The following is a 26,098-nucleotide window of genomic DNA, read 5'->3' as shown; positions in this document are numbered from 1 at the left end:
AGGTAAAATTCATTAGAGCATTATTGCCTCCATCATCACCACCATCAACATCATCCGACACTCATAAAGAATCATCACCATCATCCAAAAAACCCAAGTCATCCTTGAATGAACAACGTAAGGCCACCTACGTGATTACCAGCAAATCACATCAATATAACTGAGTTAGTATCCACAGGTGTAAGGAACATTGAAGTTTTTCTCATGTCTTCATGAGTATTAACTTTTCAAGAGAGGAATTGAGTGTTTGATATCCCATATCAAGTGTTCAATTGTTATATGTTATGTAGTGGTACAAAACTGACATCAACAATACTCCATTGAGTAGATTTATATTTCATCGTACTTTCCTCTTGGGAATGTGTCACTTCACCTCAATGTACTATTCTCTCTTGACATTACAGGATTGGTTACTATTTATGGATGAAACAAAATCATTTTCTTGGGTTTTTAATCCTTTCCCTGGTCATCATTTTCACATTCATTCATTTCTGGTTGAAAGCCCTTCATTATGATGGTATCTTCTACAGACCTTGTAATTCCCCACTTTCACATTTACTCTAGTTTATTGCTCAAACTTCATCTAATAATGGCCTCTCTTATATTTTTCAATCTATTTTAATTTGATCTGTCACCTTCATCTAGCTTCCTTATTTAATCCCCGGCAACTATATATCATTATTGTTGTCAAGAGAGGTTGAATCTCATGTATTCTGAAATTACATATAGAAATATTAGAAATATATTATAATATTAAGCAAAATGAAATCAGGATCTCATTAATACTTGGTAACCCTGATAACATGCACAGTAGCGAAGCAATCCTTGACAGTTAACAAAATAATGATATCAGAAACTGATGACATTTCATAGTCCAGCTGCTTTTGTCCATAACATTGTAACCTCCTGAGAAAAGGGAAAAAAATATTGAAGATACGAGGCTCAAGAAAGATAAAACTTACAAATATGTGTGAGGGGAGACTCTAAAATAAAATTAAAAACCAGAAAATGGTATTTTCTTCTTTAAGTAATTACCCAAAACATGCACTTTACAAATAACTTCCTTCGAATAGAAATTGTGTTTTAGGACTGTCAGGAATTGAAAATTGAATTCAATTAAAGTTAGGGAAAGTAAAGCAAAACAGTGTGATTTTGTTTTCCAATTTGCAGGATTTTTCATTTCCAAATAAATGTAATGCTCAAAGAAGTACAGCATACTAATGAGATATAGAAATAACTTTAAAGATAACTTAACAATGGATATAATTAAGAACAAAAAAGAAAAAAGAAGTTCTAATAAGCCTGATAAGGGAAATCAATGCGAGAAACAAATATATTGTTAATTACTTAAGCATGAAACCTCAGTTTAGTTCAAATTTTCTTTTAATGAATACTTGCTTCTTAGCTTTCAATGCCTTGATTGAAAGTACCTGTAAGAACATCTCTTACCCCTAAGTCCTCTTAGAAAAGAGTGTTCCACCTTCGTTGACAGTATTTACAAAAGAGGCAAGAAAAAAAATGTGATTTCAATGTAGCAGTGAGCTTACCTATTTTTTTGAACAGACTCCTCCATGCACTCTCAAAGCCTCTGCAACAAGATGAAGTATAGCATCTCTGAATTTCAGATAATCATCCAAGGTATTATATATTTGATGGGAGATTCTTGCATAAGCTCTGAAACTTGGCCTTCTGTTCGATTGCAAATCTTTCTCCGGTCCCCTGTAATAAATGGGAACCTCGACCGCAAACTCTTTCCTAAAACGGGTCCTCAAATCCAATGCATCTTGTGCTGAAAAAATCTCCAAACAGTTTGGCAATGCAACCATCACCATCGCTGCGGCCAAATCTGGAGAAGTTCCCAGCCGAGTCCCCCATGCCTCAGCCAACATTTCTCCCATCACAACAACTCTTTCATGATTCTTTCTTCTTATAGCTTCAATTCCACCCTGAAATTTTTTAGTGAACTCCAAAGCAGAAGGCACACAAAGTTGTGCACTATAGTCCCTAGTGCCAACCCAAGCAGATTCGGCAGGCAATCCTTTTCCAAATTCATGGGAAACAATTGGGTGGTGAATATTTGAATGAGTCGGATGCCTGCAGTATAAAAATGCAACAGAGGGTGGGCAGAAAAACCACTTGGACAAGTTGCTGGTATAAAAATCAGCACCAATGTCTTGAATATCAATATCTATATTTCCAATAGCATGGGCTCCATCTACAAAAACTTGGTCCACCCCTTCTTGTCTACATATCCTAACAAGCTCTTTCACAGGGATAAGAACAGAGGGCATGGAACTTACATGATCTATAACTGCAAGCCTAATCCTTCCTCCATTTCGCTTGCCTTTGTCCAAAGCAGCTCTGAAACTGTCTATTATGTCATCAACAGATCCAACTGGAAATGGCAATTCAGCTTCAATAATACGGGCCCCAGCTCGACCTGCATATGCATCGATTGCCTTCTTTACAGCTCCATAGGCATAATGAAGCATCAGTACAACATCGCCCTCTTGAAATTTCTTCTCCATGAATGCCCAAGCAACCTGATAATGATTACTTTAGTAGCTAGTATTCAGTAATTGGTTATTGCCTTTAAATTCTCTCAAAACCTTTGCTATTTAATAAACAGATTCAACTCAAATTCTAGAAAACATCAAAACACGCTTGTTAGGCAAAAATCCATTTGACCCACAATTTCTGAAAGCTGTAAATTTAATCAATTTTCCTACAGGAAATAGTTTATTGGAGAGATGGGGAGATCAGTTCAAACTGTAAAAGAACACATGGTGATCATGCATAACACACTAAGGATAATTGCCAAGGAAAAATGCTCCACCTATCTATGGATTGGATTGGCGATTGAGCTTATGAAAAAAAAAAAAAAACCTTAACAAAGATGATGTTGAATCTTGGAAATCTATTATATAACTTCTCAAAACTCAAAAGAAACCCAAAAAAAAATCAGTTATGACAAGTATAAATTTTTCTAGCTTCTACATCGTTTCAGTATCCACTTAAATATGGTGGATTGTGAAGTCCAGCAGTCAGTTCTTTTCAACTTCTTATCCATTTTCCCTTCTCACAACTGTCAACATTCTTTTTGGAGACTTATATAACAATGTCAATAATTAGCATAGCTGAAGTAAGCTTGCCGTTGTATGTGATAGCAAACAGAGATATTAATACAGAGATTTTATTACGATATTAGATAGTTTCTTTTTATTCTCTCTTCCATCTTTTTCTAATGATCATTTCTTTTGTAATGTTTCCATTGTTACGATAAATCATTGTTCTTGTAGTTGTATTAAACAAAGGAGATGAAAGCTCTTTATATAGATTTACAAAGACAATATATTTATAAAAGAAACAATCATGAACTAATGATGGAAATAGAACTACCTAATAAACTAAAGACTAACCAAGATGACCATTAGAGAAACGTTACAATATTTTAATACCCTCCCTTAATGGTCATTGTCTAATAGTTGTCCTCCAATCACAAATTCTAAAAAACAATTTGCTGCTACTGAGACCCTCTCTGGATCTACAAAATGTTAATAACCAAGAAGCCAAAATTTATCCATAAAAGAACAAAGAAGGGTGTCCCTTTTTTTATAATGCTTTACAAAATGAGACAAGAGCCTACCACTGAGATAAGTCTGTCACTAATCCTCTCGGAATCAGCAAACACCTAACCAAAAATCATCATAAAATATCCAACTTGATGTTGGATAATGAAGCTGCTCTTCCTTAGAGATAGAGACAAACACTAAGAATAACTAGCATGATGTTGAGGACATATTGGCAAACCCTCCAAACTTTGCAGATGAGCATGATGCCCCAAAACAAACTACAAAAAGGTGTGATTTATTAGGAGAAAAATCAGAAAAACCAAGCTTGATTTTTGAGGTGAAAAATCAATCAAAACCAGACAATGCAAAGCTTTGTTTTTTTAAAGGAAAAATGATAAAACCCACAAAATAAATTTTGAGGCAAAAATTATACACCCACAAAGGAATCTCACGCAACTTTGTGAATTACAAAATCAAAAAATTTTAAGAGAAAAATTATAGAAACCCATAAGAATTTTTTAAGGGAAAATTTTATAAAAACCCATTAGAAATTTTTGAAGGGAAAATTTTTATGATAACCCATCAGGATTTTTAAGGGTGGAAAAATGTGAGAGTTTGCATGGTAAACCAACACATGCAAGTACATGCAACCCTAAAAAAGTAGAGACTTAAATGTTGCAACCAAGAAATTGTAGGTTCAAAACCCTTAACCCGGCTTGCGATTTCCAGCACAAGTCCTTGAAGATGAACTACAAAAGTTTAATAAAATACCTCTAAAGATTTGTATTTCTAAAAAATCGAAAAAAGAAAATTTTTGGAAAAAATTCTAGATTAGAAGAGGCTCTATTTTTTTTAAAAAAATCTGCCAAATTTTATGAAATCTCATCGACCCACTCTGATACCATGTTATGATAAATCGATGTTGTTGTAATTGTATTAAACAAAGGAGATGAAAGCCCCTTATATAGATTTACGAAGACAATGTTTCTAAAAGAAACAATCATGAACTAATGATGAAAATAGAAACTACCTACTAAACTAAAGACTAACTAAGATGACCATTAAAGAAATATTACAATATTCTAATAGATTTCCCTTGCTCCTTGCAGATGTAGCCAGTTTGGTGAACTAGGAAAATCTAGTGTTTCATGTTCTCAATTCGTTTGTGTCTTGCACTTTTATTTTTATTTCTACTAGTTTTTTATGTGCACTTCGTATTCAACAATTTGTATCAAAGCTTGATGGAGAAGTTGATTGAGAGTTTGTGAAGAATTTTTAGAAAGATGGAAGAAGTGAATGAATGAAGAATTAAAAAGAATTGTGGAATGTCGAAGACATGAATGGAATCCAATACGCCTAATGGATGGACTGATTCAAAGAGACCTTCTAATTGCCTTGGAAGGAAAGGCCAAGAAGCCAATACTATAGCAGATGAGGAGTGGGATAAATTGGATAAGAAAGAAAGAGCATCCATCATCCTCTCTTTACTCAATAATGTTCTATTCAATGTTGCAATGGAAAAGACATCGAAAGGATTGTGAGACAAATTGTCCGATATGTATGAAATGATTTCCACTTCCAACTAGGTTTTCCTCATGAAGAGGTTGGACAACTTGAAGATAAAGGAGGTAATATGTCTCATCATCTCAACAAATTCAATACATTAATAAGCCAAGTGATTTTTTTAAACATAAATTTGAATGACGCAATCAAAGCCATCTTATTGATGTGCTCTCTAGTGGATAGCTATGAAGGTGTAGTGATGGCAATCAACAATTCTGTGGCCATAAAAACCACACTCAAATTCAATGATGTTGTTAGCAGTTTAGCACTCTCCTTAGTGAAGACGTGACAAGGAAAAATCAACAAAGCTCATCAAGTGATGCCTTGATTTTTTTCAATAGAGGCAGATATGATAATAGGTCAAAATTTGCAAGGAGACCTAAGTCTAGAGGAAAATATGGAGGTTGTTAGTTTTGTGGCATAGGACACAACAAGTAGAATTTCCGCTCATATAAGAAAGATAGAATCAATCAAAGGATAGTGAAGTTAACACCACATATGAAGGTGTTTGTCTTGTCAACAAGTCAATCTATAGCTGATTTGTAGGTGTTCAACTTTGGTGTCTTTTTATGCAATTCCATGTCGAGAAGCTTTCAAAAACTATGAAGAAGATAAACTCGATAGAGTCTACCTTGGTGACAATGAGAAATGTGAGATAATTGGCAAAGGCAGCATGATATTAGACTAGCAATTGCATGTTTTTGTACATGCAACAATAAGCCAATAGGAGAACTGTGAAAATAATATATATCAAATCAAACCTTATGTATTTATTGCAATTTTTCTAACACATAGTAACATCCATTCCTATGATAAATGGAACAAAACACAACTATATAAATCCTAAAATATAATTACCAAATTCAAATTTGATTAATTTTTTTTTGATTCCCTAAAATGTTTAAGTGCTCCAAAATATGTGAGAGATGCCACATAACATCACAAAATAAAAATTCAACCCAAAAATGAAAGTTCAACTACATATAATGGAAATGTGAATTTATATATATATCTTAAATTTGATATACCATTTAAGGTTAGAGGTCTATTTTTTATTTCAATCAAGAAATTTAAATATCCTTCATCAGATTTATTATTGATTCTTCTTTTATGCACATCATGTGCTAACGGTATTGATTGAGAAATCAGATTATATAATAAAAAAAATATTTTTTTTATTCATTTTGAAAAGATTATTTTCTTACAATAATTGTATAAATAAATATAAATAATTTCGATATAATCTTAATTTATTTCAAGCATCATGAATTGAGAATTGAATGAAAAGAAAAATGATATATATATTTAAGAATAATAATTTGTTCATTTTATAAATATGAAAAAAAATGTTTCACATAATTAGATGAATTTTAGAAACATCAATTAAAACTAGTAGTTGCATGTTTTTGTACATGCAACGATAAGCCGATAGGAATGATATATTTGGCACGAAGAAAATTAATCAAAAGAATCCTTTCAAAAATTAATTGTGTGAATTTTGGGCTAACTTATCCTTATACCATCCAAATATTTGTATGAACTATTAGGCTCAACTTATCCTATACTATTGCCTTGAAAATATTTAAATTCAAAACTTGGCCACCTCAATTATGAAGTACATATTTTATAAAATGTGATCTTATGTGTAATATTTAGTTTACTTTTATGAAGAGAAAAATCAAATTTATAATATATAAATAATTATAATTATAATTTTTTTTTTTTTTAAATCAATTTCATTATGTAACATTTTATTTTACAATATATTCATATAAAAATAATTATTTTTAATCTAATATAATATATATTTACTAGTATTTCTAAAGGTGCAATAATTATGTTATAACAAAAATATACTTTCACATATTTTTAATATTATATCAACTAGCATCTTAATGTTAAGTTCTTGTTTTTATTTGTTATTTTTTCAGGTCTTCTCTTATATGATTTTTTAATCATTGGTTGGTTTTATTTCAATTATTTTTAAGTTTAATTTTTAAATTAGTGTGCATTAGTTTTTTTTTTTAAATATCATTTATATAAAATAATAATTTTATTCTTTATAACTTTAAAATGATTCATTTTGATTTTGTTTCTTTTTCTTTTATTTTCTACTTGCTATTTTAAATGCTTTTATATTTATCAATAAATTGAAAATTTAATAATAAATTTAATATCAAATAATAAAAATAATGAAATATTTAATTCTTAACTATAAACAGAACATTATTATTATTATAAATTTACTAATTAACATATTTTTATATAATAATAAATATAAAATACTATAAGATTGTAGCTTGAATTAATCTCTAAGAAAAAAATAAATTATAAACTTAATTAGAACAATCCTAAATTTCTCAAAATAAGTGTGAGGATAGGTTAAAATATGTAAATAAATATATACAAATAATCTTACATACACAATAAGTGGAAAATGGAGAATTGTACTTACTATTTGCTACCATATAAGTACAATTTAGAATCAAAGAAAAATGATATATATATTTAAGAATAATAATTTGTTCATTTTATAAATATGAAAAAAAATGTTTCACATAATTAGATGAATTTTAGAAACATCAATTAAAAAAATATACAAATATTTTATTATTATTTATTTCTATTTCTAATTTATGAAAAAACATCTGTCTAGAATCTAAACCTTATGTTGTAGAAAGGAATAGAATATTCTAATAATCAATTGATCATTTCCCATCTTATAATAATATCTATAATCTATTTCATGTTAACATTCCAAATAATTAGAAATTCTCAAAAAAAGGATTTTTTAAATCTCATCGGAAAATCAAAAACTGAGAAGGTTTTACAACTTTTTCGTTGAAATATTAAGCCTATCGGCTTAACTAAAGAACTGAAATAAGTGGCTATTGTGGAATGTAAGAGATGTTAAGATAAACATTTTTCCTTGTTCTCTTGCATATCTTGATGATGAATCAAAGAGTGTGGCCCACAACGTCAATGACAAAATTTCTTCACAATCTAATCTAGAAAATCAGAGCAGAATCTGATTCCATTGGACATCGTGATGCTCAAGCATGTAGCATCACCTTTTCTTCACTCTCCTGGAAGGAGACCAAAGGAGACTTAGTGGTTGCGAGAGGCAGCAAATTGGGTACTTAATATGTGCTAGAAAGCCACACTAAAATGGGAGCTGCAATGACGGTTGTGGAGAGCAAGACAGAGTTTTGGCACAAGAGGCTTGGACATATGAACAAAAAGGGACTTGAAATTTCTCTCAAAAGGAATCAACGTCAAGGTTTGAATCTATTGATTTGGAGTTTGTGAGCATTGTAACCATGGAAAGCAAAGGTGGATCAATTTTTAAAAATCTGGGCATGACAAGAAAGAAAGGCCTTTGAAGCTCATGCAAAGTATGGGTTTATATGCTATTAAGGAGAAATAGGTATATAAATATATATATTAAGTGCCAAAGATGGGATTGGGGAAATGGCAGTGCATTGCTCCAAAATATAATTTGAAATAGATATTTATTATAATCGCTTTGAGAGTTGCATTGATTAATACATTGGTAAGTTTAGCAACAAGATGCAACCTGTGAATATCAAGGAAATTGAAATTTTTTTGCTACACAATATCCAAAATAGTAAGAAAATGTGGTAAGTTCCAGCCAGGCTCAGGTTGCCTAGAGAAACTTGGGTTAATGCTAAAAAGCATAACCCCAACACATGTAGGCAGCGAAAAAGCAATGACTCCAGACAATGCAAATTTAAGAGAAGCATTTCAAACTATTAATGAACCAATTGGCAGATTCTGATGGAATAAAAAATATTAAATAAATAATTAACTGTGCCAATATATAGTTCATGGGCCTAACAAGAGAAAGAGAGACAACATGTTTATTAGAAATCTTTCCAAAATCCATCATAGTTTCAGACAAAATGGAGAGAAAAGAAAACTACAATCTATGATGCAAAGATAAATCAGGTAGTTTAGAAAAGGAAGATGTTCATTGACATGGGAAAAAGAAAAAATGTAATTAACTTAGAAGAGGGACGTTTCTATGAATCATAGACTCGTACATAGCATCCATCCCTTGCAGACTTGGAAGAATACTAAATAGAATTTTGACTCTCAAACAATGATCCCCAACCATTTTCTCTCAGTCCTGTTTACCCCGAGAAGATGAATGTTGAACTGTTTGAAATACCCCCTTCATGATCAAGGGCAAAAAAAGAGGGAAGTTCTCTTGGGCAGGATTCATAAGAAGTGGCAAAGGCATTAGGGGATTCACAAGTGTTCTGATTCTCTTGGGGATAATAGATTGTTCCCTACATTGCTCCCCCACGTTTTCGAACTCCAAAATTATGCCATAAGTTCCCTTCAAATCCTCTGGTGATATTAATCTCAAAATGCTCTTCTCCACATTAAACCTACACATGCAAGGAATTTCAAACCAACACAAAACAATTCCCACTCTCACTTAACATATATATTTATATACCTAAAGTATGGGTAACATCTATTGAAGGAGAAAATTATTTTTGTTACTATTTTTTATGATTTTACTTGCAAAGTATGGGTTTATATGCTAAACAGAAAATCAAATTTATTGAGAAAATTTTTAAAATTCAAAGAATACTGTTGAAAATCAAATTGGGAACAAAATAAAGTGTTTGAAAATTACTAGTGTGGGTGGGGTCGCTCTTATGTCGCCCCCACCAAGCTTTTACTCCACTGCAATCTACTCAACAAGCACAACTTACACAACCATTGCAATCTCCATTACACACACACTTCATATTTGCCTAGCATGATTGATGGGGAGTTTCTTGTAGGACCTCCGCTTGGTTCTTCGTAGTTTGTAGAATCACTACCTAATGTAAATAGTCTGCAGCACTCGCAAGAACTGCAACTTCCAAATACAAAGGTACGTTGTGAAGTGGATCCCACTCAATCAAAATTTGACGTTGTCACCCCCCGCGAAAAATATGCAAGGAATAGCGGATGGTCTGTAGATTCAAAATTTAGCACAAGACATTATTCATAATAATCCCACAATCTCGGCGATGGCTCCATAGCGCAACAGATGTTGCAAGGCATCGTATACAGAAGGTCTTTGGTTCAAAAATTCTGCAGTTCAGTTCACATGTAAAGGACACCCTGCTGGTAATGGAGGACATATGGGTATGCGTGAAGGGGGAAGGGTTGCTGAGTCAGCCACAGCTAAAGCATGCGATGACGTGGAGGATGAGTGATGTCACTAGTGCTAGCAAAGGATGAAGGAGGAAGATAGCCAGCTGTTGGCGTTGAGTTTTGTTGGAGATGATGCTAATGAGTAGAGACGGAGTCAAAGGACGATGGAAAGGTCGGAGAGATACTCTTGAGAGATAAGGACACAATGAGATAAGGAAATAGATGAGTGATAAGGGGTGGAGTGATATGGTGTGCCCTAGAGGGGTAAGGAGATTATAAAGAGGAATGGTAATGGGGGTATTCATGTAATGTCTCCATCTTTTTAGCAACTAAGTGGAATTTTTAGCCTTCATGCTCTCCAAAGACTAAGTGGAACATAAGAGGAAATTAAATTAATTTCTTATAAAGTTATGAAATTAATTAACAATTAAAAGGTGACTTTATATTTAATTAATTAAATTAATTATTGTATTACAAGGGAGAAGCTTCTAGAGTGTGTATTAATTATTGGAAAGGGGGAAGCCTGTAGTAATTTAATTTTTTTAAAGTACAATTAGTTATTGTATTGCAAGGGAGGAGTTTCTAGAAAGTGCATTAATTATTGAAAGGGGAAAGCTTCTAGTACTTGCAATTACTTAATATTTGATTTCCTTCTAGAAGGGTGTAGGGAAAGTATAAATAGAGGTGGGAGCCTCATTGTTTAGCATCGGATGATGGTGAATTTCATTTGATACGAACTTGGATGCACATTTTGATCTTGGCATTGGAGGACGTTCATCCTCTCTTGTGACATTCTAGACGTCATTCCCTTGGGGTTTCGCCTTTGGAATTCTTTGCTATGTATTTGATTTTATTAGTTTGAGAACTAATAATATTTCAGTGGTAGCCCAATTTTCTGTTTGCATGGATTCCTTTGTTTAAGTTCATGTTATGTGGTTTAAATCTATGCAAAGACATCACAATCTCTTTTAGCAATTGGTTTAGTTCTTGGGCATTTGTAGGGTGCCCATTACAACTCAATCTTGGAGAGATATGGAGGCTAGCGAAAAAATCGATAAGGAGACAATGACGGGAGTATGGAGAGAAGTGATGAGGATATGGAGAGAGGACTAGCAAGAAGAGAAGCATGGAGAGTAGGGATAAGGAGGTAAAAGGAGAAAAGAGAATAATTTTTGGCAAGAATCAAATCAAGGAGGTTTTAATGCCTCAAAAGTACCTGGGGATGGGATCCCCCATTATGACCATGCTAGTTCGTAGCTCCAATCAAAAGTTATCACCGATTTTAAAAAATCCTACAATCAACAAATTCAATACTTAGAAACAAGAGGAAATTTGTGGTAATGCTGGAAATAATGTGTAATGGGCAAATTTGCAACCAGTACAAACAAATACAAAGAGCCAAGATCCTCCATTGTAGAGGTCCACCCAAAAGCATCAGCCTCCAACAAAGTTAGATGACTATCAATTGCTGATCTCCAATCGAGAAGAGTTGGTGCCATTCAATTATACCTGCAAAACGGCATCCATAGTGCAAAATGGATAGGTGTTATGAAGGAGGAAATGGACTCCTTAATGGCCAATCACACATGGGATTTGGTGCAACTGCCATTGAATTGAAGATGCATTCAAGAATTGATGGGTGGATCAAAAGAAAGTAGAGGCAAGAAATGATATCAGGCTAGATTGGTGGTGAAGGGGTATGATAAGAAAAAGGGGATAATTTTTAATGAGATTTCTCATTAGTTGTGAAGATGACCACCATGTGAGTACTCTTAGGTTTGGCAACAACATATGACCTTGAGTTAGAACTATTGATCACAAACCCAGACTCGGCTCGGATTCATCAAGGCTGATTTGACTCGTGACTCTGCTTGGACCCACCAATGACTTGGCAAAATGAAAAAAAACCCTTGAAATTTATATTTTTTTAAACAATCTAAAACTTGTTTCATGCACCCTTTATTGAACATAACTTAAAGACACTATAGCATCGTCAAATAGAATCTAAATTGTCATCATATACATAAACAAGGAACATTAATGCTAAGTCCATCATATATGTAAAATGTAAATTGTAGCTAATTCTGTCAAGAATATGGATGTAGTGCCTACCCCGAGTTCACATTTTATTTTAATTGCCAAACTCTTTTAGGCCAGTTTTATACTTGATGTTTAGTAGCATTACTTTCAGATTATCAGATGTTGTTTTACACTCAATTTATTATATGATGAGATGACTTGGTACTCTATATGTCATGCATGTATGATGATTATTCAATTTTTTCAATTATCGATGATGATTAGTTAGATGGTTTATTATCACATGTGCTTTCTTATGGATACTTACCCCATACTGCATGTGTATGGTGTGCATGTTTGTTTTCTTTATGTATGGTGTTTCTGATGTGGTTAAGGAAGGGAATCGTAGTCACCTGCTAGTCGGGATCTACACGATGCACCACTTCCTGCCATTGTCTGTTTAGCTTAGAATATTGTGTCTATACATACGTGGATTTTATGCAGGTTGCAGGTACCGGGTATCGACTTCCCTGAATTGCCAGAATGAGCGTACCCTATCGCATTATCTCAATGGTAAGAGAGGGGAGATAAACTCTTAAGTCCAATTCCTAAACCCTTTAGCCAATTGTCCTAATTGATAATTAGGGCAAGTATCTGAGTTAAGTACCCTCCGAATGCATCAAATGATATTATTTCGTGATTATAACCCTTTTGTTTGATTTAGTATGTATTTTTCTATGATGGGTTTTCGTATGTTGCTTTATGAGTCATTGATGTATTTTCTATTAATTAAGTTTAATTAAAAGGATTAATTAATGATTTAATTTAATGAAAAATTATTATGATATTTTAATATTTAATTATATTTAATTAATTGAGAAATTAATTAAATAAAGAGAATTAAATTTGGAGATAAAAGTTTAAGGATAATAATATTCATTTAATTTAATAATAATATATTTAGAGTTCATTTTTAAATAAATGCTAAATATTATTGTTATTTAAGTTAATTAAATATTTTATCAATTAAAGTTTCTAAAATAAAGTAAAAAGTGAAAATATATTAATTATTAAAAGTTGTAAGATTGCATGATGCGAGCATGTGTTGAAAATAAAGAAATTAATTAAAAAGATAAAATAAGAGGAAATTATAATGTTATTTTAATTTCATAAAGTGCGCATGGGTTTAAAAGTAATAAAGATTAAAAATAGAAGTCAAGTGGAAAAATTAAATAAAATTATTTAATGATTCATTTAATATGCATTAAAAATATAAAGCAAAGATTAATAAAAGTTAATTTTGGAGTTAACTCAGTTGAGCAAAGAGTCCTTTCCGGTGAATGCACAATTAGTGCCCCGATTTGAGGAGAAAACTCCTTATCACAACTTTGGGGTTCATTTTTGGGGGACACGAATTTGGACTGTGAATTTTGGAGACAGGAATTTTGGAGAGAGTTTTTGGAAGCAAATTTCAGAAGGAGAATTCTAGGAAAGATTTTCAGAAGAAAGTTATTGAAGAGGAGCGAGTTCTCTTACAGATTTTGGGGATTGCGTATTAGCATCAGGTTCAGGTAGGGTCTAGTATTTTGACCCCTAAATGATTTAAGAAATTTAATATGTTCTGTCTACTTCGTGATTGTAAGAATCTTGTCTTCTTGAATATATCATTTCTTCATTCTGGATCTTTTGCTATTCGATTTCATTTGTAATCTAGATTGAAAAACTGTTTAGGAACATCCTTCAACAAAATTAAATCGGGATTTAGAATTGAATTAAAATGGAGTAGAGATAGAATTAATTGGGGAGAGTTTTGAGATTAAAAAGAATATTCGTAGGGTTGGAATTATTTTCTCTATCAGATTATAATTGTAAATGTTTCTAAAAATAAATTAATTAATTAATTAAATTAAAATATATATATATATATACATATATATATTAATAATAATATTAAAATTTAATATCAAGAAATTGATTAATAAACAAAATTATATTTTAAATGAGTGAATTTAATATAAGTTAAAAGTTTGTTTTTAAAATAAATAAATAAATAATAATAAAATTAAATTAAACTAAAACAAAAATAAAATATGTGTTATATGGGGGGGGTCGTTGACCCACACCCCCTGCCACTTGCGTATCACAGTATGTACTGCTACGGCAGCAGGTACTGCTGACGCAGCAGTACCCTGCGCTGTAGTACCCTGCACAGATAGCGATTTATTAAATCGCTAGTAATTTTTGTTTTATAAAACTTTATTATATGCCTTTGTTATATATAATTCGATTTTGATATAAGTTTTAATAATATAAACTTTGAAATTACTTTATATAAATTTTAAATATTAATTATAATTTTATTAATAATTTTTATTATTATTTTAATAATAAGTTTTATAATAATTTTTAAGAGGATTAAACTATAATTTATAATAATGTTAAGTATATTTATCTTTTAGAAAATCGATTTCGAGAATTATGGGAATAAATACTTATTTTCTTTCAACAAATATATGGGTTAACTATAGGGTAATAAAAGAATCTTCTTACTTGAAACATACTTTGAAACACAAACTGAAACTTTATTTTTAACCCTATTGTGTTTTTGAAATCAAACCCAAGATATGAACTGTACTGTTTTATTGTTTCGTCTATGTTTTGAGGTTTTGGGGTTTGTGCTAGCATTGACCAGTCTTAGGTTGTTACCAGAGGCTCGAGGATTATGTGAATGTGATGTTATGTTGTTTTGATCTCGATCTTTTAAACCCAACCCTGGTGATGTGTTGATATGCTCTATGACATGTTTGTGATTACTGTTTGTTATTGCTTTCCAGTTTTCTGGTGTGAAGTTGAAGTGTATGTATATAAGATACCTGACTTAACCATTTTTGAGTCATCGATCAGTTATATTGGATAACCATTTTTGAGTCATCGATCAGTTATATTTGATAACCATTTTTGAGTCTCGATAAGTTATACTTGGATTGCTTTTCGGTCGGTTGAGAGGACTGAAGTGTTTGTTATGTTCTTGATGATGTCATGTGTTGACTTGACCATTTTGGAGTCTTTGATCAGTATTGTGATTTATTATTGGGATACTTTCTGGTTGCTCATTGAAGAACCATTGGATTTTGTGATTTATCATTGATGCCTTCAGTTGCTGATAGAGAACTGTTGTGATCATATGATTATTATTTGATGCTTATCTGTTGCTCATGAAGAACTAATGTAAATTTTGTGGCTTATCTTTTATGATGTTTTTCAGTTGCTTGTATAGGACTGAGGTGATTTTATTATAATTTTTTAATTCGTGATTTCATGAGCCTAGGGTAGGTTATCTATGTGTAGTGTCGGGAAGTGGCTTGCAATGGGGATCGGGGCCCTAAGAGGCTGCCTGGAGTAACCCATTGTAAGTTGTTTTAACAAGTGAAAACATCTCACCTAAATATTGACTTAAATGAACCTAATAAGATAATTGTATGTTCTCTCCCATGCCTTGAGTGCTAATACAGGCTAGGATGGGGTAGAGAGAACGCTTGGTTACGACCTTGCATTCCGCAGTATGCCTTGTCAGTACGAGAGGATACTAGTGGCCGCAGGGATCACTAGGGACCCGAGATTCCTAAGGGATTGCTCGGGTAACTTCTACGTGACTTTTGCAATGACACTTTCCCGCTTGCATAGCAGGTTTCCTACGTGTCTTTGTGGTGCCTCTAGGTCTAGATGTCGTTCTATGTTGGAACCTTTGAGTTAGTATACTTTTAGGATTTCCCAGACTTAGAGAGTACTTGTGTTTTGTGTTTTGATACCTTGTTTGGGACTTGAGACTATCTCCTCAGCGTGGTGGGAGTGGACCATTTAGGTTCCACGCGGTCGGGTGGTAGTGCTTTTTACTCTTACCATTGAGATCCGTCTGTGGTCACCGTGGTTGGAGCTTTCTTGGTTGGCATTTACCTTCACTATGTTCTTGGATTATTATGATGGATGGTTAGATTTTATGATAGATGTTTTATCATTATGGATGTATGGATGTATCAGGTATGTTATTAGTTTCATTTATTTTACTGTACTTTGTATCATGGATTTGAGGATGATGTATCTTTATCTTTACATATGTATATTCTTTAAGCCTTTCCTACCCTGTGACATGTACAGTGGATGATTGAGCATTCCGAATTAAATTGCCAAGAGGCATTCAGAACAAATGTATATTATGGACATTGGACTTTCTTATTATTCTTTCATGTGGATGTGGTAGTTGTTAGACTTAGAATTTAATTAAATTTAAATGTGACTCAACGTCTTGGGATCCTTAAGGAATGTAACTTGTGATGTATGTTTGTTGATGATTACATGTTATTGCTTCTGCTACTATGTGTTTGATGTGTATGTTATACATTCTTACTTTAAAATAAATAAATAAAAATGTTTAGCAAACTTAGTGAAACTTTAGGTTAATTCTTTTGGATCCCTTGGCGAGGCGTTACATATGGTATCAGAGCCCAAGTTTCTACATTGGGAGCTCTGGGTATATTGGAACGCCACTAGTGTTAACTAATTGAACAAGAACGAAAACTTTAAACTGTTATGTGTATCTCTTTCAAACTGAAACTTGAAACTAGTTGAACTAAAACATAACTTAAATTGTTAGTTGCATATTTTTCATACTTCAACACTTAGACTTCAAAACTAAAGTTATACTTAAACCAAAATTATAGTCAAATTGGAAATTGAAACTAGCTTGTTTGTAAAACATGTATCTGTTGTCTATGTTTTAAAGTAGTGTGTTTTTGTTTATCCTTGGGAGTATTATCTTGATTTTGTTTAGAGAGTTTAGGTGGTCAAATTCAATATTTGTTAGTAAGGACGCATGTTGGATCAATATGGTTTTCAATTTACTATTAAACCAGAATTATATTGCTCTAAGTGATTTAAAGTATATGTGTATGCTTATGATACCATCTTGTATCTGGATATTATTGTAGGATGATAGCTGGGGCGAGATCTTCTATTATAAGCCATAGCCCGGACCATGGTGAAAGCCATGGACGAGACAGAGCTATCAGTGTCCATGAGTCTATCCATGAAGAACCTATCCAAGATGGGAATAGGGAAGAGCATGTCAGTGAGCATCAGGAAGAGTAGTGTAGAGAGAAACAAGTTGTCTTTGAGGAGGATGATCTGAGGCAAATTTTGTAGACCATCATTGATCGCCTACCTCCTATTCATGACCATGATAGAGCACCTCGGGCAGGACCTGAGCATAGACCTAAGAGCATGAACTCTCGTCAAGCTCGTAATGCATGGCGTAATAAGCGCCACCAGCGCTACCAGCCATATCTGGGTAATCAAGGTGTAGGTGGCAATAGGAAACCTCCTTCTGGGGGTAACCAACGGTAGGAAGGTACTTATCCTCCAGCACAGTGTGGTGGCGATGGTTCCAATGCTAGGAACTATCACAAGGTTCATCATAACAAGCCCAACCAGTATGATCGACAGTCTCGGAGTGTTCAGCCTTATCCTAGTGGGGGTAGTTTCTTGCAGACTAGTGCACCTAAAGTTCAGAGGAGCTTCGAGGGAGAGTGTTTCATATGTAGACAACGTGGACACAAGGTGTCTCATTGTCCTCAAAGGAAACCTCAACCCTTGGATCTGAGACCCGCAGCTTCAGAACCTACGGTTGGTGATATGGATAGATCCCAAAGAGTGTTCTCAGTGGAGACATATCCTCCTGTAGAGGAAAGGTTCCCATTGGACCCACACAGTGAGACCCTTAGTTTTATCATTCATGTACGCTTCCAGGAGTAAGCTTAAGTCTAGGGGGGGTGGATGTAGTGCCTACCCCTAGTTCACATTTTGTTTTAATTGCCAAACTCTTTTAGGCCAGTTTTATACTTGATGTTTAGTAGCATTACTTTCAAATTATCAGATGTTGTTTTACACTCAATTTATTATATGATGAGATGACTTGGTACTCTATATTTCATGCATGTATGATGATTATTCAATTTTTTCAATTATCGATGATGATTAGTTAGATGGTTTATTATCACATGTGCTTTCTTATGGATACTTACCCCATACTGCATGTGTATGGTGTGTGTGTTTGTTTTCTTTATGTATGGTGTTTCTGATGTGGTTAAGGAAGGGAATTGTAGTCACTTGCTAGTCGGGATCTACACGATGCACCATTTCCTGCCATTGTCTGTTTAGCTTAGAATATTGTGTCTATACATGCGTGGATTTTATGCAGGTTGTAGGTACCGGGTATCGACTTCCCTGAATTGCCAGGATGAGCGTACCCTATCGCATTATCTCAATGGTAAGAGAGGGGAGATAAACTCTTAAGTCCAATTCCTAAACCCTTTAGCCAATTGTCCTAATTGATAATTAGGGCAAGTATCTGAGTTAAGTACCCTCTGAATGCATCAAATGATGTTATTTCGTGATTATAACCCTTTTGTTTGATTTAGTATGTATTTTTCTATGATGGGTTTTCGTATGTTACTTTATGAGTCCTTGATGTATTTTCTATTAATTAAGTTTAATTAAAAGGATTAATTAATGATTTAATTTAATAAAAAATTATTATGATATTTTAATATTTAATTATATTTAATTAATTGAGAAATTAATTAAATAAAGAGAATTAAATTTGGAGATAAAAGTTTAAGGATAATAATATTCATTTAATTTAATAATAATATATTTAGAGTTCATTTTTAAATAAATGCTAAATATTATTGTTATTCAAGTTAATTAAATATTTTATCAATTAAAGTTTCTAAAATAAAGTAAAAAGTAAAAATATATTAATTATTAAAAGTTGTAAGATTGCATGATGCGAGCATGTGTTGAAAATAAAGAAATTAATTAAAAAGATAAAATAAGAGGAAATTATAATGTTATTTTAATTTCATAAAGTGCGCATGGGTTTAAAAGTAATAAAGATTAAAAATAGAAGTCAAGTGGAAAAATTAAATAAAGTTATTTAATGATTCATTTAATATGCATTAAAAAGATAAAGAAAAGATTAATAAAAGTTAATTTTGGAGGAGTCCTCTCGGGTGAATGCACCATTAGTGCCCCGATTTGAGGAGAAAACTCCTTATCACAACTTTGGGGTTCATTTTTGGGGGACACGAATTTGGACCGTGAATTTTGGAGACAGGAATTTTGGAGAGGGTTTTTGGAAGCAAATTTCAGAAGGAGAATTCTAGGAAAGATTTTCAGAAGAAAGTTATTGAAGAGGAGCGAGTTCTCTTATAGATTTTGGGGATTGCGTATTAGCATCAGGTTCAGGTAGGGTCTGGTATTTTGACCCCTAAATGATTTAAGAAATTTAATATGTTCTGTCTACTTCATGATTGTAAGAATCTTGTCTTCTTGAATATATCATTTCTTCGTTCTGGATCTTTTGCTATTCGATTTCATTTGTAATCTAGATTGAAAAACTGTTTAGGAACATCCTTCAACAAAATTAAATCGGGATTTAGAATTGAATTAAAATGGAGTAGAGATAGAATTAATTGGGGAGAGTTTTGAGATTAAAAAGAATATTTGTAGGGTTGGAATTATTTTCTCTATCAGATTATAATTGTAAATGTTTCTAAAAATAAATAAATAAATTAATTAAATTAAAATATATATATGTATATATATATACATATATATATTAACAATAATATTAAAATTTAATGTCAAGAAATTGATTAATAAAAAAATTTATATTTTAAATGAGTGAATTTAATATAAGTTAAAAGTTTGTTTTAAAAATAAATAAATAAATAATAATAAAATTAAATTAAACTAAAACAAAAATAAAATATGTGTTATATGGGGGGGGTCGTTGACCCACACCCCCTGCCACTTGCGTATCGCAGTATGTACTGCTGCGGCAGCAGTACCCTGCGCTGTAGTACCCTGCACAGATAACGATTTATTAAATCGCTAGTAATTTTTGTTTTATAAAACTTTATTATATGCCTTTGTTATATATAATTCGATTTTGATATAAGTTTTAATAATATAAACTTTGAAATTACTTTATATAAATTTTAAATATTAATTATAATTTTATTAATAATTTTTATTATTATTTTAATAATAAGTTTTATAATAATTTTTAAGAGGATTAAACTATAAATTTTAGTTGTTAATTAATTATATATATATATTGTTTTAAAGAAAATTGTTAATGATTGTTGATTAATTAATTAATAATTGATAAATAACATTTAATAATGTTAAGTATATTTATCTTTTAAAAAATTGATTTCGAGAATTATGGGAATAAATCCTTATTTTCATTCAACAAATATATGGGTTAACTATAGGGTAATAAAAGAATCTTCTTACTTGAAACATACTTTGAAACTCAAACTGAAACTTTACTTTTAACCCTATTGTGTTTTTGAAATCAAACCCAAGATATGAACTGTACTGTTTTATTGTTCCGTCTGTGTTTTGAGGTTTTGGGATTTGTGCTAGTATTGACCAGTCCTAGGTTGTTACCAGAGGCTCGGGGATTATGTGAATGTGATGTTATGTTGATTTGATCTCGATCTTTTAAACCCAACCCTGGTGATGTGTTGATATGCTCTATGACATGTTTGTGATTACTGTTTGTTAATGCTTTCCAGTTTCCTGGTGTGAAGCTGAAGTGTATGTATATAAGATACCTGACTTAACCATTTTTGAGTCATCGATCAATTATATTGGATAACCATTTTTGAGTCATCGATCAGTTATATTTGATAACCATTTTTGAGTCTCGATCAGTTATACTTGGATTTCTTTTCGGTCAGTTGAGAGGACTGAAGTGTTTGTTATGTTCTTGATGATGTCATGTGTTGACTTGACCATTTTGGAGTCTTTGATCAGTATTGTGATTTATTAGTGGGATACTTTCTGGTTGCTCATTGGAGAACCATTAGATTTTGTGATTTATCATTGATGCCTTCAGTTGTTGATAGAGAACTGTTGTGATCATATGATTATTATTTGATACTTATCTGTTGCTCATGAAGAGCTGATGTAAATTTTGTGGCTTATCTTTTATGATGTTTTTCAGTCGCTTGTATAGGACTGAGGTGATTTTATTATGATTTTTTAATTCGTGATTTCATGAGCCTAGGGTAGGTTATCTATGTGTAGTGTCGGGAAGTGGCTTGCAATGGGGATCGGGGCCCTAAGAGGCTGCCTGGAGTAACCCATTGTAAGTTGTTTTAACAAGTGAAAACATCTCACCTAAATACTGACTTAAATGAACCTAATAAGATAATTGTATGTTCTCTCCCATGCCTTGAGTGCTAATACAGGCTAGGATGGGGTAGAGAGAACGCTTGGTTACGACCTTGCATTCCACAGTATGCCTCGTCAGTACGAGAGGATACTAGTGGCCGCAGGGATCACTAGGGACCCGGGATTCCTAAGGGATTGCTCGGGTAACTTCTACGTAACTTTTGCGATGACACTTTCCCGCTTGCATAGCAGGTTTCGTACGTGTCTTTGTGGTGCCTCTAGGTCTAGATGTCATTCTATGTTGGAACCTTTGAGTTAGTATACTTTTAGGATTTCTCAGACTTAGAGAGTACTTGTGTTTTGTGTTTTGATACCTTGTTTGGGACTTGAGACTATCTCCTCAGCGCGGTGGGAGTGGACCATTTAGGTTCCACGCTGTCAAGTGGTAGTGCTTTTTACTCTTACCATTGAGATTCGTCCGTGGTCACCGTGGCTGGAGCTTTCTTGGTTGGCATTTACCTTCACTATGTTCTTGGATTATTATGATGGATGGTTAGATTTTATGATAGATGTTTTATCATTATGGATGTATGGATGTATCAGGTATGTTATTAGTTTCATTTATTTTACTGTACTTTGTATCATGGATTTGAGGATGATGTATCTTTATCTTTACATATGTATATTCTTTAAGCCTTTCCTACCCTGTGACATGTACAGTGGATGATTGAGCATTCCGAATTAAATTGCCAAGAGGCATTCAGAACAAATGTATATTATGGACATTGGACTTTCTTATTATTCTTTCATGTGGATGTGGTAGTTGTTAGACTTAGAATTTAATTAAATTTAAATGTGACTCAACGTCTTGGGATCCTTAAGGAATGTAACTTGTGATGTATGTTTGTTGATGATTACATGTTATTGCTTCCGCTACTATGTGTTTGATGTGTATGTTATACATTCTTACTTAAAAAAAAAAAAAAAATGTTTAGCAAACTTAGTGAAACTCTAGGTTAATTCTTTTGGATCCCTTGGCGGGGCGTTACAATGGAATTGAAACCAAAGGGATTTTGGATGAAATGAGTTAAAAACTAAAACCTTTAGACAATCCTTGCTTTAGCTTCAATTTGACCTTAGAAAGCCAAGCCAAGATAGGTTATGGGGGGTTAGAGTGCTGAAAGTGTGATGAATCTTGGAAGTTGGCTAAGTTTGAATTTTTTTGGTTAACCCCAACATCTAGATTTTGCATCATAACTCCTATTAAGCTGAAACCTATCTCAAACATCCTGACAATATTTATACAAATATCACAAAGTATAAGAAAGGAAATTAACTCATACTTAAATGTTATATTTGAATAAATCCTCTCACCCCCTAAGCCAAGTGTTGAATTGTAAACTTGTAGGCATATGCTTGGACTCGACCGATTTATGCATCCTTAGACTCGGAGAGTTGGGAGAGTTTTGCCCACTCACTGAGTTAGGCAAGTCATGGGTCAAAACCCAACGAGCCGAGCAGCCAAGTTGTCAAAACTCGGCAGGATTGACTCTACTTGCCAACTCGCTCAACTCACAATGAGTTTGGGAACACTGGTTAGGACAACTTGATGTTAAAATTGTATTTCTCCATGGTGACCTACAAGAGGAATTATATATGCAGAGACCTGAAGGTTTTGAGAAAAAAGGGCAAGAGAATTTGTATTGCAAATTGAAAAGAAACTTGTAAGAGCTCAAACAAGCTTCACCATGGTAGCACCTAAAGTTTGATTTCTTCATGGCTAAGCAACACTTCACCAGATGCGAATCTAATTTGTGTCTACTGCAAAGTTTTGGATAATGGTGGTTTTGTTTTATTACAATTATATGTTGATGACATGTTAACTACTTGCACTAGCGTGAGTGTTGTTTGTCAAGATGAGAAAATAGAACTGAAGTGGAGAAACATTTGCCAAACTCGCAGCAGTGTTTGGACTTCAAGTGGGAGATTGTTGGATAGTGAAGTCCAACAGTCAATCCTTTTGGAGTTCTCATCAATTTCCCCTCCTCATAATTGTTGGCATTCCTTTTGGAGTCTTGTTAAAACAATGTGGATAATGTAATAATTCATTGCACAGCTGAAGTAAGCATGCTGCTGTATGTGTAAACAGAGATATTAATACAGAGATTTTCCCTTCTCCTTGTGGCCGTAGCCAATTCAACATTCAGTGAACCACGTAAATACGATTCTTTGAGTTCTTTAACTTGCATTCTTTAATTTTTATTCTATTAATTGTGTATCTCCACTTTGTATTCAACAAAATATATATTATTGAGCGTTTCAAAATCTACACCGAAGCAGACTAACACTGTATTCAATTCCAATTTAGACAGCCAAAAATTGCACAATCATCTGAAATCTGAAGGAAATTGATTTAAAAAAGGTTCATAAGACCAAACCTAAGGCATTTGAGGCAAAAAAAATTACATCATCAAACTTTGAAGACTGAAAATTCAACACTGAAGTGACCTAGCCAGGAAATCTTGAGAAAATTGGGGGAATGACAATGATCAGACATTTAAAAAATGGAAATCAAAAGCAGGGAAAAACTTAGAAGCTTCCTTAAAATTATCCCTACCTCTTGAAGCACAACTGCAACTGCTGTTGTGACATTGTCCACCAACGAGACCTCCTCCACATGTGCAGCATTGATGATCTGTGCCACTATCTTCCTAGACTGCAAAATCCCTTCTTGCAGAGGCCCAAAATAGAACTTATCGGGCTGTTGCAGCCACAGCCTTGCCCATTTAGCCTGTGAATCCAAAACAGAAGCAGGGCAGGTCCCAAAACTCCCATTATTTATTCTGGCCACGCCCTTTTCATGATGCTCAAACTCTCTTCTGATCAAACCCATCTCATCGTCACTACAATCATCACTTTCAACACTGTTCTTGGATCGCTGCTCTTCAACAACAAACGTTTCTTCCGACCCATCTGCTATATCAGAAGTGCCACAGTTTTCCATAAGATTTTTAGCAGCTTTAGCTCTTTTCTTTGGCCCGCCCGACTATCAGAGAAAACGGACTTTGTTCTACTTTCTTCCCACTGCATTCAGCACTAAGCATTCCTGATTTTATTTGTTCTATTGAAGATTCTTAACTTTCTTTCATGCATATATAGAAGCCAAATTTGAAGTGCAGGAATCATTTTAAAGAATTTGTGGTTGGATTTGTCTTTCAGAATGAATATATTAATTACAACTCGATGAAAATCAATTATCAGTAAATTTGTGAAAACAATCACACATCCTTTAAATTATGAAGTCTCCGTCATGGATAACGACTCGAAAGCACATATCGTTCCGGCATTACAGTTTTTAGTTCCTGCCACAGGCAGATACTATAGCATTCACTGAATGCTACTTTTTTTTTTTTCCCTCAACCAATCAAATTTTAGAATTTTTACAAATGTTTCTATATTTATAATGTTTCTAATTTTATTTTATTTTCTGAAATTTATTATTTTTCTTTTTATTAGCTAGTACAGTGATATGGGTGGAACAGTTCTAATATTTATTACTTGATATCAAAATGAAATATTTTTCATCAACATTAACTTTTTAAAATGTTTTTCAAAAAATCTAGCATTGGTGGTTGGTTGTAATTAATGCAATTTCTAGAAACATCTAATCTTTGTCAATGTATATACATATATATGTGTCCGCATGTTTTTTTTCCCTTCCAATACATTCTGGAAACATCTATTTTAATGCAATTTCTACAAACATCTAATGTTTGTCAAAAAAAATATGCCCACATGTTTTTTTTCCTTTCAACACATTCTGGAAACATCTATTTTTTGCCCAAAAAATCTATCCACATGTTATCTTCCCGAAGGTGCTTCCATCGATAGGATGATTTGATGGGAAGAGCTCATTTATGTTTTCATCACAGATGATTAAGGTAAATATGCATTCAATCGTCCTTATAAGCAATGAAAATTTCTTGAATTTGATTTAGAATTGTGTGTAACTTTTGAGCCTTGTTTATTCAAGTACTGAAAGGGTTATTTCATTTTCTTTTTTGGTGTTTTGATCTACGTACTGGAAAATTGAAGCAGTTGTGGTGCTAGTAGCTCCTTGGGGTTGGACTAGTGCAAAAGCCAAAACCTCATTTTTTCCCCCATGTGAGCCTTGGTTTTTTTAATTTGTTATTTTTTCTCTATGTGTTGAAATCACAATATAGAATAGTTGTCAATTTTGTTGTTCCCTGATCTGATAAAATGGCCCATCAAGATGTATGTTTCGATTTATAATCGGTTTGTTGAAATGGATATTTGATTACACGTGTTGTCAAAGGCCATCCACTAAATAAAATAGTGGCGTTGATAGCATTAGCAAAATGGGGGCCACAGGCTCGAAACTGGAGAAGGCCCTAGGAGACCAGTTTCTCGAGAGTGAGCGATATTTTGGGCTCAAGAATTTCAGTAATACTTGTTACTGCAATAGCATTCTTCAAGTAATTTATATTTGATATAATTTATCG

General features: G+C 33.0%; 1 protein-coding gene across 2 annotated transcripts in view; it reads right to left on the bottom strand.

Moving 5' to 3' along the window:
• The window catches only part of LOC149580475 (putative L-cysteine desulfhydrase 1), a 52,514-nt gene extending 27,792 nt beyond the window's left edge, over positions 1–24,722 (bottom strand). For both annotated transcript variants that reach the window (XM_089813869.1, XM_089813861.1), the window contains exons 1-2: positions 24,193–24,722; positions 1,548–2,543 (exon numbers count right to left, since the gene is read on the bottom strand). In XM_089813869.1, the coding sequence (XP_089669995.1) occupies positions 1,548–2,543; positions 24,193–24,579 (1,383 nt within the window). In that variant the 5' untranslated portion in view covers positions 24,580–24,722. The remainder of the gene's footprint in view (positions 1–1,547; positions 2,544–24,192) is intronic.
• Between the last annotated feature and the right edge of the window lie 1,376 nt (positions 24,723–26,098).

The sequence above is a fragment of the Cupressus sempervirens genome, chromosome 1, assembly GCF_028749045.1.
Source record: "Cupressus sempervirens isolate cs-2001-9-10 chromosome 1, ASM2874904v1, whole genome shotgun sequence".
NCBI lineage: Eukaryota > Viridiplantae > Streptophyta > Pinopsida > Cupressales > Cupressaceae > Cupressus > Cupressus sempervirens.
Note: the sequence above shows the minus strand (reverse complement) of the source record. Positions and strands in the feature narration are given on the sequence as shown.